The sequence below is a fragment of the Bufo gargarizans genome, chromosome 3 (genome assembly GCF_014858855.1).
Source record: "Bufo gargarizans isolate SCDJY-AF-19 chromosome 3, ASM1485885v1, whole genome shotgun sequence".
Lineage (NCBI taxonomy): Eukaryota > Metazoa > Chordata > Amphibia > Anura > Bufonidae > Bufo > Bufo gargarizans.
The window spans coordinates 502,137,845-502,151,459 of record NC_058082.1 but is presented as its reverse complement, the minus strand read 5'-3'; the positions used below and the strand labels follow the sequence as shown (position 1 = coordinate 502,151,459).

The window sequence follows — 13,615 nt, the reverse complement described above, 5'->3', positions numbered from 1 at the left end:
TAAGCCTGGCAAAAAGTCTGGATACCCTGGGGTACTTAAAGGGGTTGTCCGAGTAATTTTTTTGTTCTTTGTATGGCCTCTTTCACACGAATGATACGGATTGGTTCAGGGAAAGTCACACCATTTTGCAAGCAAGTTCAGTCAGTTGTTCAGAAATTTTACAAACAACATCTCTTAGCAACCATCAGTGAAAAACGCAGCGCATCCGCACTTGCTTCCGGATGCAATGTGTTTGTCATTGAAGCCCCATTCACTTCTATGGGGCCTGCGTTTTGTGACAAACACAGAATATAGAACATGCTGCGTTTTTCACGCAACGCAGAACTGATGTACATAGACACACTGAAATGAATAGGTCAGAATTCAGTGTGGGTGCTATGTGTTCACGTCACACATTGCACCCGCATGGAAAACTCGCTCGTGTGAAAGTAGCCTTCCTTTATCTCCAGTGGCTGCTTTCTCAGATTTCACTGAGAGTCACACGATTTGTGATGTCAGCTTCTCTCCCTGCTCTGATGAGGTTTCGTGCACAAGCCTGAGAGAGCAGATATGTGTCTGTACACCAGACGTCACTGTGCTGGTCACAATCCCCTCCTGCACTGCCATCACTGTGCTGGTCACGCCCCTCCTGCACTGCCATCACTGTGCTGGCCACGCCCCCCTGCACTGCCATCACTGTGCTGGTCACGCCCCCCTGCTGCTGCTCTCACTGTGCTGGTCACGCCCCCTGCTGCTGCTGCTGCTCTCACTGTGCTGGTCACGCCCCCCTGCTGCTGCTGCTGCTGCTCTCACTGTGCTGGTCACACCCCCCTGCTGCTGCTGCTCTCACTGTGCTGGTCACGCCCCCCCTGCTGCTGCTGCTGCTGCTCTCACTGTGCTGGTCACGCCCCCCTGCTGCTGCTCTCACTGTGCTGGTCACGCCCCCCTGCTGCTGCTGCTGCTGCTCTCACTGTGCTGGTCACGCCCCCCTGCTGCTGCTGCTGCTGCTCTCACTGTGCTGGTCACGCCCCCCTGCTGCTGCTGCTCTCACTGTGCTGGTCACGCCCCCCTGCTGCTGCTGCTCTCACTGTGCTGGTCACGCCCCCCTGCTGCTGCTGCTGCTGCTCTCACTGTGCTGGTCACGCCCCCCTGCTGCTGCTGCTGCTCTCACTGTGCTGGTCACACCCCCCTGCTGCTGCTGCTCTCACTGTGCTGGTCACGCCCCCTGCTGCTGCTGCTGCTCTCACTGTGCTGGTCACGCCCCCCTGCTGCTGCTGCTCTCACTGTGCTGGTCACGCCCCCCTGCTGCTGCTGCTCTCACTGTGCTGGTCACGCCCCCCTGCTGCTGCTGCTCTCACTGTGCTGGTCACGCCCCCCTGCTGCTGCTGCTCTCACTGTGCTGGTCACGCCCCCCTGCTGCTGCTGCTGTCACTGTGCTGGTCACACCCCCCTGCTGCTGCTGCTGCTGCTCTCACTGTGCTGGTCACGCCCCCCCTGCTGCTGCTGCTGCTGCTCTCACTGTGCTGGTCACGCCCCCCTGCTGCTGCTGCTCTCACTGTGCTGGTCACGCCCCCTGCGCTGCTCTCACGTGCTGGTCACGCCCCCCTGCTGCTGCTGCTCTCACTGTGCTGGTCACGCCCCCCTGCTGCTGCTGCTCTCACTGTGCTGGTCACGCCCCCCTGCTGCTGCTGCTCTCACAGTGCTGGTCACGCCCCCCTGCTGCTGCTGCTCTCACAGTGCTGGTCACGCCCCCCTGCTGCTGCTGCTCTCACAGTGCTGGTCACGCCCCCCTGCTGCTGCTCTCAGTGCTGGTCACGCCCCCTGCTGCTGCTCTCACAGTGCTGGTCACACCCCCCTGCTGCTGCTCTCTCCCTGAATTCTTCAGAAAAAAACCTCTCGCTCGTATCATTGGGGGACACAGGACCGTGGGTATAGCTGCTTGCTGCCACAAGGAGGCGACACTAGGCGTTAGTTCTACTTCCACAGTTGCGGCCAGGAGCCAGCTGTTTGGTGGCGGTTTTTTGGAGTCGATATGCCTTCTTGTACATACTTTTTTTTCTTTTATCATGAACATAGGGCAGTGCTCTGCCCAGTATCGTCTTTCTTTGCAGAAGGTCGTTGCCCTTCCACGTCATCACAGACATGGATTTCTCTTCTTTTTCCCTCGCATTATACAGACCGAGCTCTCTATCAGGCATGTGATTTGGCCTCTGAGGTTTGCTTGTCCATGATTCGTGCTTACCGCCGTACAAACCAATTTAATCCTGGGGTCCTTGTCAAAGCGGACGGCCTCCAAAGGATGTTTTCCAGATATATCTGTTCAACAATTGCTCAGGCATTCTGCTCTCGGGGTAAGACACCGCCCAGCTGAGTCTTGGCCCACCCGACCAGCGGTCGGCGCTTCTCAGGTCCATCTCCGTCATGCAGTAGCTTTCCAGTGTGGAAGACAGTATCTTGGTCTTGCGGGTACTGCTCCAGGCAGCAAAGTCTTGCAGGCGGCAGTGCGTTACGCATCCTCGAGGGCGTTTTTCTCCATGGGCATGCGATTTGTTCCCTCCCCGTGGACTGCTTTAGGACGTCCCACGGTCCTGTGTCCCCCAATTATACGAGCGAGAAAACGAGATTTTTGTGAAACTCACCTGTAAAATCTCTTTCTCGCTTAGTTCATTGGGGGACACAGCTCCCACCCAGTAATTTCTGTTTGCCGTAAATGTTGGCGGTTGTGGAGCCAGTATGGCCCCTCAGTTCTGGTTTGATCCGACTGCCGTTGGTCAGTTATTGTTTTTTTACCGTATGGTTTTTTTTCTCCTACTCCTTGGGCACAAACTGATATGCTCTCTCCAGGCTGGAGGGGGTATAGCCGGCAAAGGAGGAGTTATCACTTTTCAGCCTAGTGTCGCCTCCTAGTGGCAGCAAGCAGCTGCACCCACGGTCCTGTGTCCCCCAATGAACTAAGCAAGAAAGATTTTACAGCTGAGTTTCACAGAAATCTCGTTTTAACCCCTTCAGTAGCACAGACTCGGGGCTGAAGGCTTTACCGAGTAGCTGCAAGCAGCGAGGAGACAAACGCTGGGCACAGGAACTGACAGAGGAGTTCTGCAGAGCATTGCACAACAGGTAGGGGGAAGATCCTGTGTCTATCAGCAGTGTCATTGTACAGCTGGGACTTGTAGTCCTACACATACAACATGCTGCTGAGTCTCCCAGCAGGCAGACAGGTCACTCAGGGCAGCACTTGTATCCACTCCCTTTGCAGAGCAGGGGGGGGGGGGGGGCAGAGATTGTTGTTATTGCAGGTAAATAAAGGGCTAGAAGTTTTTGCCTAAAACTTGCTTAGCTATATATTGCTAAACATCAGATTTACAGTGCTATATCTTTTCATAACTCGGACAACCCCTTTAAGGCACCTTTTCCTATTGGAATGTAGACCTGAGAAGTCTACCCTCAGTAGATCAAGAGATCTGAAAGAAGTAATATATCACAGAAAAAAAAAACTTCCTCTAAAACGTAACCTTTATTAATACAAAGAAAGAGATCCCAAAAATATAACCAATGAAAACCCCATAAAAACCCTACATAGTCCCTATTCCACCCTACCTAAGAATTGCCGCCCCGACAAGGGCAATCTCACCATCTTCCTTGTTGTCCCTAGAAAACCCTGTGCACACTGGGGTTTCCAGGTGAGGAAGAGGGATCGCGAAAAAGTGCTTGCATTTTTATATACGAGTATACCCATGTACACATGAAACTGGGAGGCAGAATGTTATTGTTCTGATGTCTCAGGATATTCGCTATTGACGTGTTTCTCCCCAGGGGGTCTTATCCTTGGGGGAGTGGTTCATGAGGGGCTCTTACTTCATGAGGGGTTTTCCTGGGTAATATTTTTAATTGTAGTAATAAAGGTTACGTTTTAGCAGAAGTTTTTTTGTTTTCTGTGATGCCTGAGCAATAGGTTCTAGTGTGCTAGGCTCCTGCAAATGTGTGTCAATTATGTTTATGTTTAATTGCCCATGTACAGACTTCTGCCTGTTTCCTGGATTTGACCCTTCGCTGCCTTACCTGACCTTTGCCGTTCTGACTATATCAGATCGCACAAACTTTGCCTGTCCTGACCTCGGCCCGTCCCGGACTATGGTTTTAACTGATACCTTGGAGCTTGACACCAGTTTCTTTTGGTTTTCATGGATCAGCAGTCACTTGACCAGAGACTACTCCAAGAAGTAGTGGGCTGGTAGTTCACCTGCAGTCCAGACCAGATCCCTGCTCAGGGGTTAAAGTTAAGGCTACACTGCGAAAACTGTCGCGGCCAGGATCGCTGAGTAGCGTTGATCCCACAGAAATGAATGGGGTTCCCGCAGCAATAAATTTGTATTTGCTTTTAATCTCCCCATTGTTTCCTGTATTAATACTAAAGGTCCCTTTAAGTGGGCCGATGATTGGTTACATTTTCAGGAAAAAACGTTCCTAGGAACGCTCGTTCATCGGTTGGAAGCATTGCTACCGCAATGACGACCATCAGTGTTTCTGAGCAGCAGATGATGCTGTCTAAATACATGCATGTGTATGGGGACGAGCGATCACTCTAGCTATTTGCTTGTCCCCATACAGCAGAGACTATTGTTACATAGTAACTGCAGCTATTACCTCCTGTAACGAGCGGGAAATTATTGGGAACAAACATTTTGTTCCTGATAATTGCCTGCCTGTGTTAGTCTGTGTAAAGGGGCTTTAAGAGAACTCCAAAGAAATAAGCTCTCATTACTTTCTGCCAGCTTGGTGCAATGTCAGCTAATGCCAACGTTAAACTCAGATGCCAAGTAGCGTTTCCTTGAATTACCTTATCAGTCGGTTCACAGTCCACAATCAAAGCACCAAACCTAAGGATTGCAGCTTTCTTACATGCGGCAGCCGTGGTTGGAACTACTACATGTGCAGGAATTCCTACAAGATAAAGCGAGTGGTAGTATTCAGAACTTGTAAAACTACAGAATGGATTTGATTCCAGTTGTAAAGCACTGACATACGGTATTCTGCAGCACGGAATACAGAGGGTAACCAGTCACATCAGCTGATTAACCTAGCGGCAAGCATAGAAGGAAGGCAGAGTACCCAGAGGAAACGTGCGCAGCCATGCTGAGAACATGCAGCTTCAAGCAGCTGGATTTGCACCGATGGCGTCAGGGTTATCAGAAAACAGTGTTCGGTTACTTTCACACTCACTTTGTGAGATCCGTTCAGGGCTCTTACAAGCGGTCCAAAACGGATCAGGTTTGCCCTAATGCAGTCTGAATGGAAAAGGATCCGCTCAGAATGCATCAGTTTAAGGGTCCATTCACACATCCGCAATTCCATTCTGCATTTTGCGTAACGGAATTGCGGACCCATACATTGCACTTCCGGGTCCGCAATTCCGATCCTGAAAAAAAAAAAAATAGAACATGTCCTATTCTTGTCCGCAATAGCGGACAAGAATCAGCATATTCTCCTAGTGTCGGCAATGTGCGGTCCACAAAATGCGGAACGCACATTGCCGCTGTCCGTGTTATGCGGATCCGCAAAACACACACGGATGTGTGAATGGACCCTTACTCCGATCAGTCTCCATTCCGCTCTGGAAGCGGACACCAAAATGCTGCCTGCAGCGTTTTGCTGTCTGCTTGACGAAACTGAGCCAAACGGATCCGTCCTGGCACACAATGTAAGTCAACGGGGTCGGATCCGTTTCTCCGACACAATCGAAAACGGATCCGTCCCCTACTGACTTTCAATGGAGTTCATGACGGATCTGCCTTGGCTATGTTACAGATAATACAACCAGATCCGTTCATGACGGATGCATGCGGTTGTATTATTGTAACGGATCCGTTTTTTGCAGATCCATGACTTAAAGGTGTTGTCCCAGGAAAAATATTCTACATTTTTCAAAAAAGCACCCAGATCTGAATACTTTTGTAATTGCACCTAATGAAACATTTAATATGGCCACTGAATTATTCAATAAAAGCTATCTGTATTGCGCATCCTGCTGGCTTTTCCTTATATCTCTGTCCAGCTAACCGAGGTTCTCAGTTCCATCTTTCAACTTCTACCACCTCCTATTTACATTGACAGTTACAATGAGAGCTGCAGCAGAAAGGACACAGCCCCTGAGCTTTGTTAGAAAGAGACTGTCATGTACTATATGGTGTCCGATTTTCACTATGATGTGCTTTAATTACCCATAGATTGTGCTGCCAGAGCCAACGCCTGTCCATGGTTGCCGCTGGAGTGAGTCACGACCGCAGTACATTTATCTGACGGTAGACTCTTAACTGCATTTAATGCCCCTCGTATCTAAAGAAAAATAATGTAAATTACATGAAATACAGTAAGAAGTATAGAACATAGCCTGTATTCATAGTGTGCCATGTACAGTATGTTCATTACAGAACACAGTATGGAATGTACAGATGTAGCCAAGCTAAAATTATACACATGGCACAGTGTGACCTCGTGCCATCTTTTGACAAAAGCCATTGAAATACATTGAAAGAGTTAAACTATTTTGTGCCATTTTTTTTTTTTTTTTACTTAAAGGGGTTGTCCCATGAAAAATATTCTAGTTTTCAAACCAGCACCTGCATCTGAATATGAATGTCATTCAATAAAATGTATCTGTATAGCGCCACCTGATGTTTGTTCTTTTTCTTCTGTCTTTGACCTGCTCACTGAGAAGGCCGCACATGCTCAGTTTCATCCTTCATCTGCTTCCTGAGCTGTGATCGGTAAATCTGAGTCACGCCCCCTTAGCTTCAGCAGAAAGGACACTCCCCCTGAGCTGTCAGCTTAATATTAATCTAGCAGAGCAATGAATGTGGAGATCTCTGGATCCATGTGAGGTACAGGGCTGGTTCTAGCTTTGTTAGAAAGAGGTTGTCATGTACTGTATGATGTCTGATTTTCATTTTTTAAATTAGTCATAGGATAACCCTTTTAACTAGTGGCGTCGCTAGAGGGGGGCGAGGGGGGGGCAATTGCCCCCCCTATGTTGTCCCTTGCCCCCCCGGGTGCCCCCCCCCCCGCTGATTCCCCAGAGTGAATACTAATGAGCGCTTCCATTATGGAAGCGCTCATTAGTACCGAAGAACCAGGAAGTGGTGAACGCTCTGTACTCACCACTTCCTGGTCCTCGGCTGTCGGCTGTGCAGGGCTGCGCACAGCGTAAGGTCGCTCTGTGACCTCACGCTGTGCGCGCCAGTTTAGAGCACAGTCGACTGAGGAGAAAATGGCAGGCGGCGTCCGTCCAGGAGCAGGAGAGGTAAGTGTTTTTATTTTTATTTTATAGAAAATGTGGCTGCTGGGGGCATTATGGGGGCTAATTGGAGGCATATGGGGCATTTGGAGGCATATGGGGGCTAATTGGAGGCATATTTGGGGGCTAATTGGAGGCATATGGGGGCATTTGGAGGCATATGGGGGCTAATTGGTGGCATATTTGGGGGATAATTGGTGGCATATTTGGGGGATAATTGGAGGCATATTTGGGGCTAATAGGAGGCATATGGGGCTAATAGGAGGCATATGGGGCTAATAGGAGGCATATGGGGCTAATAGGAGGCATATGGGGGCTAATATGAGGCATAATGGGGTTAATAGGAGGCATATGGGGCTAATAGGAGGCATATGGGGGCTAATAGGAGGCATATGGGGGCTAATAGGAGGCATATGGGGGCTAATAGGAGGCATATGGGGGCTAATAGGAGGCATATGGGGGCTAATAGGAGGCATATGGGGGCTAATAGGAGGCATATGGGGCTAATAGGAGGCATATGGGGGCTAATAGGAGGCATATGGGGCTAATAGGAGGCATATGGGGGCTAATAGGAGGCATATGGGGGCTAATTGGAGGCATATGGGGGCTAATTGGAGGCATATGGGGGCTAATTGGAGGCATATGGGGTCTAATTGGAGGCATATGGGGCTAATAGGAGGCATATGGGGGCTAATTGGAGGCATATGGGGGCTAATTGGAGGCATATGGGGGCTAATTGGAGGCATATGGGGGCTAATTGGAGGCATATGGGGGCTAATTGGAGGCATATGGGGGCTAATTGGAGGCATATGGGGGCTAATTGGAGGCATATGGGGGCTAATAAGAGGCATAATGGGGGCTAATAAGAGGCATAATGGGGCTAATAAGAGGCATAATGGGGCTAATAAGAGGCATAATGGGGGCTAATGAGGAATAAGGGCTGATATGGGGGCTAATGAGGCATAAGGGCTGATATGGGGGCTAATGAGGCATAAGGGCTGATATGGGGGCTAATGAGGCATAAGGGCTGATATGGGGGCTGATATGAGAGGCATAATGAGGGCTAATGAGAGGCATAATGTGTCATCCACAGATGCCCCCATAACAGTGTGTCTTCCACAGATCCACCATAACAGTGCGCCTGTGCACTGACGAGAGACAGAAAGAAGGGGAAAGAATCCGTGGAAGCAAGCAGAGGACGGCACTGCAGACGACTGAATAGCTTCTTTTGTAAGTAAATTGCTTTATTATAACTGTATCCCTGCATATCGCAATTCTCTCGTATTTTGTAATCTTATTGATATATACTTATTTTGTTTGTGCCCCCCCATTTTTGACTGTGGTATCTTTGTGCCCCCCCTATATATTGTTCCTAGAGTCGCCACTGCTTTTAACCATCAAGTTTACCTTGGTTGTATCTGTAAGGCTCGATATCGTCAGCTGTATATTGTACAATATTCCCTAAGAGAAGCACATGCCCGTGCCACCTCCAAATGCAAAGTGAGAACAAAAAAAAAAAAAAAAAAAGTGTTCCTTTGAAGCCAGTAATTGGTGATGCAGGGGTTGATTTAGGGGTGGCGACGACTCGATGAACTCTAGCTCTTCCAAGATGAAGGGGGCGCTGCAGACTGGGAAGTGCGGTCAGTCGGCATTAATATCTGTGACTGCTCGGCTCTGCTTTTGCCTGCACTCCGTTGGGTTTGGGCACCACTTCCACAGCAGCACCTGTCCCGACACACCATATGTGCCCTGCTCCTACCTCAGTACAAACTCTTTCCGACTGGCTAACGGTACTGAAACTGTGACTTCAATCCTGTGTGTGTGCCACCATCAGTGAGCAGAGTGGCAGGGCAGGATTGAAGGTGCTCAGCCACTGTAGCCACAAGCCAGCAATACCAGGACTGGAAACTGTGGCTTAAAGGGAACCTGTCATGTGGATATTTGATTATAATCTAACTAATTATATACAATCATTAACTACTAAAAAGTGCCTTAGATGTATTCACTTACTGGTGTGACAGATGGTTACCTCATAATATACACACAAAGATGCCACATGCCGCATGCTAATGAGCTGAGTCAAGTCCGGCGTGATGTCATTGAGTCCGGCGTATATTTAATTCAGAGCTATAGCCACTCCCCTGCCCACCTGCTGCTGATTCCTATGGAAACAAACTGTCATTCAGCAGCAGGTGGGCGGGGAGAGTCAGGAAGAGCTCATGAATATTCAGGACTCATCATTGTCAGCTGGAGCTTTTCAATACAAGACGTTGGCAGATTGACTGGGTCAATTAAAGAAAGTGACCCAACATTTTGCTAAGAGAATCAGTCATTTATTTATGTTGCTCTTAGTTAGGACACTATAAAGCTGGTGACAGGTTCCCTTTAAGCAGAATAAGGGCTCATGCACAAGATACGGGCACCGGTCGTGTGTGATCTGTATCACGGATGACCAATTCAGTTGAATGGGTCTGCAATCCGCAAGATACAGAGCAGAAGTCCACAAAAGCACTATGGAGCGCTTCTGTGGGATTTCAGTCCGTGCCTCCACACTGCAAATCAATAGAACATGTTCTATTTTTTTTGCGGTGTGGACTGAATCTTGCAGATCTTGGACCCATTAAAGCGAATGGGTCCACATCTGTAAACGGCCACACAGCTGGTAACCATGCATTGCAGACTGGTCCACAGCACGGCATTTGGGTGCATGAGCCCTACATCATTGAGTATCTGGTCAGAGAGCACTTATCTTGGACTGTATCAACCTAAGGGCTTATTAACACAAACGTAAGGGCTCCAGGGTCCACCATGCACGAGCACCGACCTTTGGGCAGCCACATGCGGATCGCAGACCCATTCACTTGAATAGGGTCCGCGATACGTCCGTTCCGCAAAAACAAGTTCTATATTTTTGCGGAACTGAAGCAGGGAACGAACACCACGGAAACACTCTGTAGTGCTTCCGTTCCGCATCTCCGGTTTTGCGGAGTAAATGGGTCCACTTCCGTAATGCGGAATGCACATGGCTGGTGACTCGTGTATTGTGGAACCGCCGTATGCAGTCCGCAGCACGGGCACAGAGCCCTTACGTTCGTGTAAATAAGCCCTGAATGGAACCTGGTCGTCAAGATATTTTATGCCCCTAGACTACCAACACAACTGCCTTAGGCCTCTTTCACACTACAGTATTTTGCGTTCCGTATACGGTCCGTTTTTTGCGTTCCGTATACGGTCCGTATACGGAACCATTCATTTCAATGGTTCCGCAAAAAAACGGAATGTGTTCCGTATGCATTCCGTTTCCGTATTTCCGTTCCGTTGAAAAGATAGAACATGTCCTATATTTGGCCGCAAATCACAGTCCGTGGCTCCATTCAAGTCAATGGGTCCGCAAAAAAAACGGAACACATACGGAAATGCATCCGTATGTCTTCCGTATCCGTTCCGTTTTTTGCGGAAGCATCTATTGAAAATGTTATGCCCAGCCCAATTTTTAATATGAAATTACTGTATACTGTATTTGCCATACGGAAAAACGGAACGGAACAACGGAACGGAAACGGAACCACAACGGAAGCAAAAAACGGAACAACGGATCCGTGAAAAACGGAACGCAAAACACTGAATTCAACATACTGTAGTGTGAAAGAGGCCTAAGGCCTCTTACACACTACAGTATTTTGCGTTCCGTATACGGTCCGTTTTTTGCGTTCCGTATACGGTCCGTATACGGAACCATTCATTTCAATGGTTCCGCAAAAAAACGGAATGTGTTCCGTATGCATTCCGTTTCCGTATTTCCGTTTTTCCGTTCCGTTGAAAAGATAGAACATGTCCTATATTTGGCCGCAAATCACAGTCCGTGGCTCCATTCAAGTCAATGGGTCCGCAAAAAAAACGGAACACATACGGAAATGCATCCGTATGTCTTCCGTATCCGTTCCGTTTTTTGCGGAAGCATCTATTGAAAATGTTATGCCCAGCCCAATTTTTAATATGAAATTACTGTATACTGTATTTGCCATACCGAAAAACGGAACGGAACAACGGAACGGAAACGGAACCACAACGGAAGCAAAAAACGGAACAACGGATCCGTGAAAAACGGAACGCAAAACACTGAATTCAACATACTGTAGTGTGAAAGAGGCCTTATACTGTACTCTAGGGGATTAGACAGGTCCCTGTATCCACTATTTTTGCTAAAATATCTAATTATCTAAGATGAAAACCTTAGGAGATATGAGAGACGGGGCCTCCTTGTAGTGGATCTTTTTTTGGGGCGACCTCGAGCTGACTTACCCTCGCTGCAGGAGAAACGCATAGTGGAAAGCAGTTCCCCCAGTAAAATAAGTTGTTTGCTGGTGGGATCCTTAGGTGTTGATCTTCGCATCAGCGCTGATACTAATGGGGTTGTCCGTGATGGCATGGCCCCTTTCAGGAATCTGGAGGACTCCATAACGAATAATTAGAAGAGAAAACTGTCACTAGAGTTCCCCTTAAATACCATGACAAACAAATATAACCACCTTGAATGAGCCCGTCTTCTGCAGTAATTCACACTTAAAGAAAAGCTTGCGTCCACTGAGCGCATCCAGACTGGAACATGTCATTACTGGAGTGGTATGAACTAAGCCCTGGATTCTTCTCTGAGCTTCTTGCACAGCTCTTAATGTTATGCAATATGGGGGTCCCATGGTCCTTAAATAAAAAAACATACAAACATCACAGTAAACCCTTACAATAAAATTGTAATTGTCTGTCTGAGCGGAGCATTTAATAACTACATTGTGAGGATTCGCTCTGGTGGGCAGGGTAAGCGGACGCAGAACAGAGGCAAAAGAAACCGTTTGTAAAACAAAACTTCAGTGTTTATTCACACAGGAGGAAAAACAAAGCAACATTTTTCAGTCTAAGGCTACATTCACACGTCAGTATTTTCCTATATCCCGATTTTCGGTCCGTTTTTTGCGTATCCGTTGTTCCTGAAAATGTTTCCGTATGTCATCCGTTTTTTGCGGATCCGCAAAAAACGGAAACATGTATAAAGTTCAATAATCAAATAAAGTTGTTTGGATTTCTTTGAAAAAAAATTGAAAAAAATAAAAATAAAAAATTTGTTATGTGTTTCCAGGAACGGATTCCGCATAAAACGGATGACATCCGAATGTCTTCCGTTTTTTGCGGATCCATTGACTTTGTATTGTACCAGGATCCGAATTTTGCGGACAAGAATAGGACATGTTTTATATTTAAACGGACATGCGGAACGGAACAACGGAAACGTACAGCACACATTGTGCTGTCCGATTTTTTCCAGGACCCATTGAAAATGAATGGGTCCAGATCTGGTCCTGATCTGTTCCGCAAAAAACGGAACAGATCAGGAAAGAAAAAACGGACGTGTGAATGGACCCTTAGTGTTCGTTCACACAAAGGAAAGTCCAAAGCACAAAACAGTCACCTTGTTAGCAGGTTTTTCCAGCGTCCACAGGCTTTAGGGGGCGTGTTTCACCGCAAGCGGCTCTCAGCCCTCTAGTGAGCTCTCTGCCTCAGATCCCAAAACAGAGACCTTGATTCTGAGCCCAACTGCCTATTTAAAGGACAGCCAGGTTCTGCCAAAACCCGGACCGGCACGTAAACTCCGGTCCGGTATTTGATCTCTCCTGGCTGGAAATCAGCCCAGCCGCCCATGTTGGGAGGAAAATACCTGCCTTCCCAAACAAAACCCCTTGCTATGTCACATTATGCATTACTATATAACAGCATGAAGCCAACGAGATGTGCTTTTATGAGAGAGACTTAGGTAAGGGGTACACGACGACAATAAGTTGTGCGACACATAGGGCACAACTACACTGCAACATGTGTCGCGCAACTATTTTCTTTTAATGATAGTCTATGGTGTCGCACTGCGACATGCTACGACTGCAACGCAATGGATTTTTAGCTACTGTTGTGTTGCAGCGTGCCGCAGTTCGACACCATAGACTATGATAAAAATTGTTGCGCAACATTGGTGCGACAAAATATCGCCGTGTACCCCTCGGCTGACCTAAAATCCCTACAGAGGGACGTTATGAAGTTCATATGGGCTAATAAAAGACCACATATGTAAACACAAGTCCCAGGGGGGTTTATCTGTCCCAGACTTCTTGAAATATTACAGAGAAGCAAGACTGGCCCAACTATTTTTAACACACTTAGATAAGAAAAAACAGCCACTATGGGTCTCTCTAGAGACGTCCAACATGGCACCCTATACTTGGACAGCCTTGATATGGATGGTTCCCTCACTGCCGTCGACCATCCGCACCACATCCCTCCTATCGCATTACTCATTGA

General features: G+C 47.9%; 1 protein-coding gene across 3 annotated transcripts in view; it reads right to left on the bottom strand.

Moving 5' to 3' along the window:
• The window catches only part of SRR (serine racemase), a 42,259-nt gene that overhangs the window by 6,296 nt on the left and 22,348 nt on the right, over nt 1-13,615 (bottom strand). For all 3 annotated transcript variants that reach the window (XM_044283898.1, XM_044283897.1, XM_044283899.1), the window contains exons 2-4: nt 11,800-11,971; nt 6,198-6,312; nt 4,817-4,920 (exon numbers count right to left, since the gene is read on the bottom strand). In XM_044283898.1, coding sequence (XP_044139833.1) covers nt 4,817-4,920; nt 6,198-6,312; nt 11,800-11,967 — 387 coding nt within the window. In that variant the 5' untranslated portion in view covers nt 11,968-11,971. The remainder of the gene's footprint in view (nt 1-4,816; nt 4,921-6,197; nt 6,313-11,799; nt 11,972-13,615) is intronic.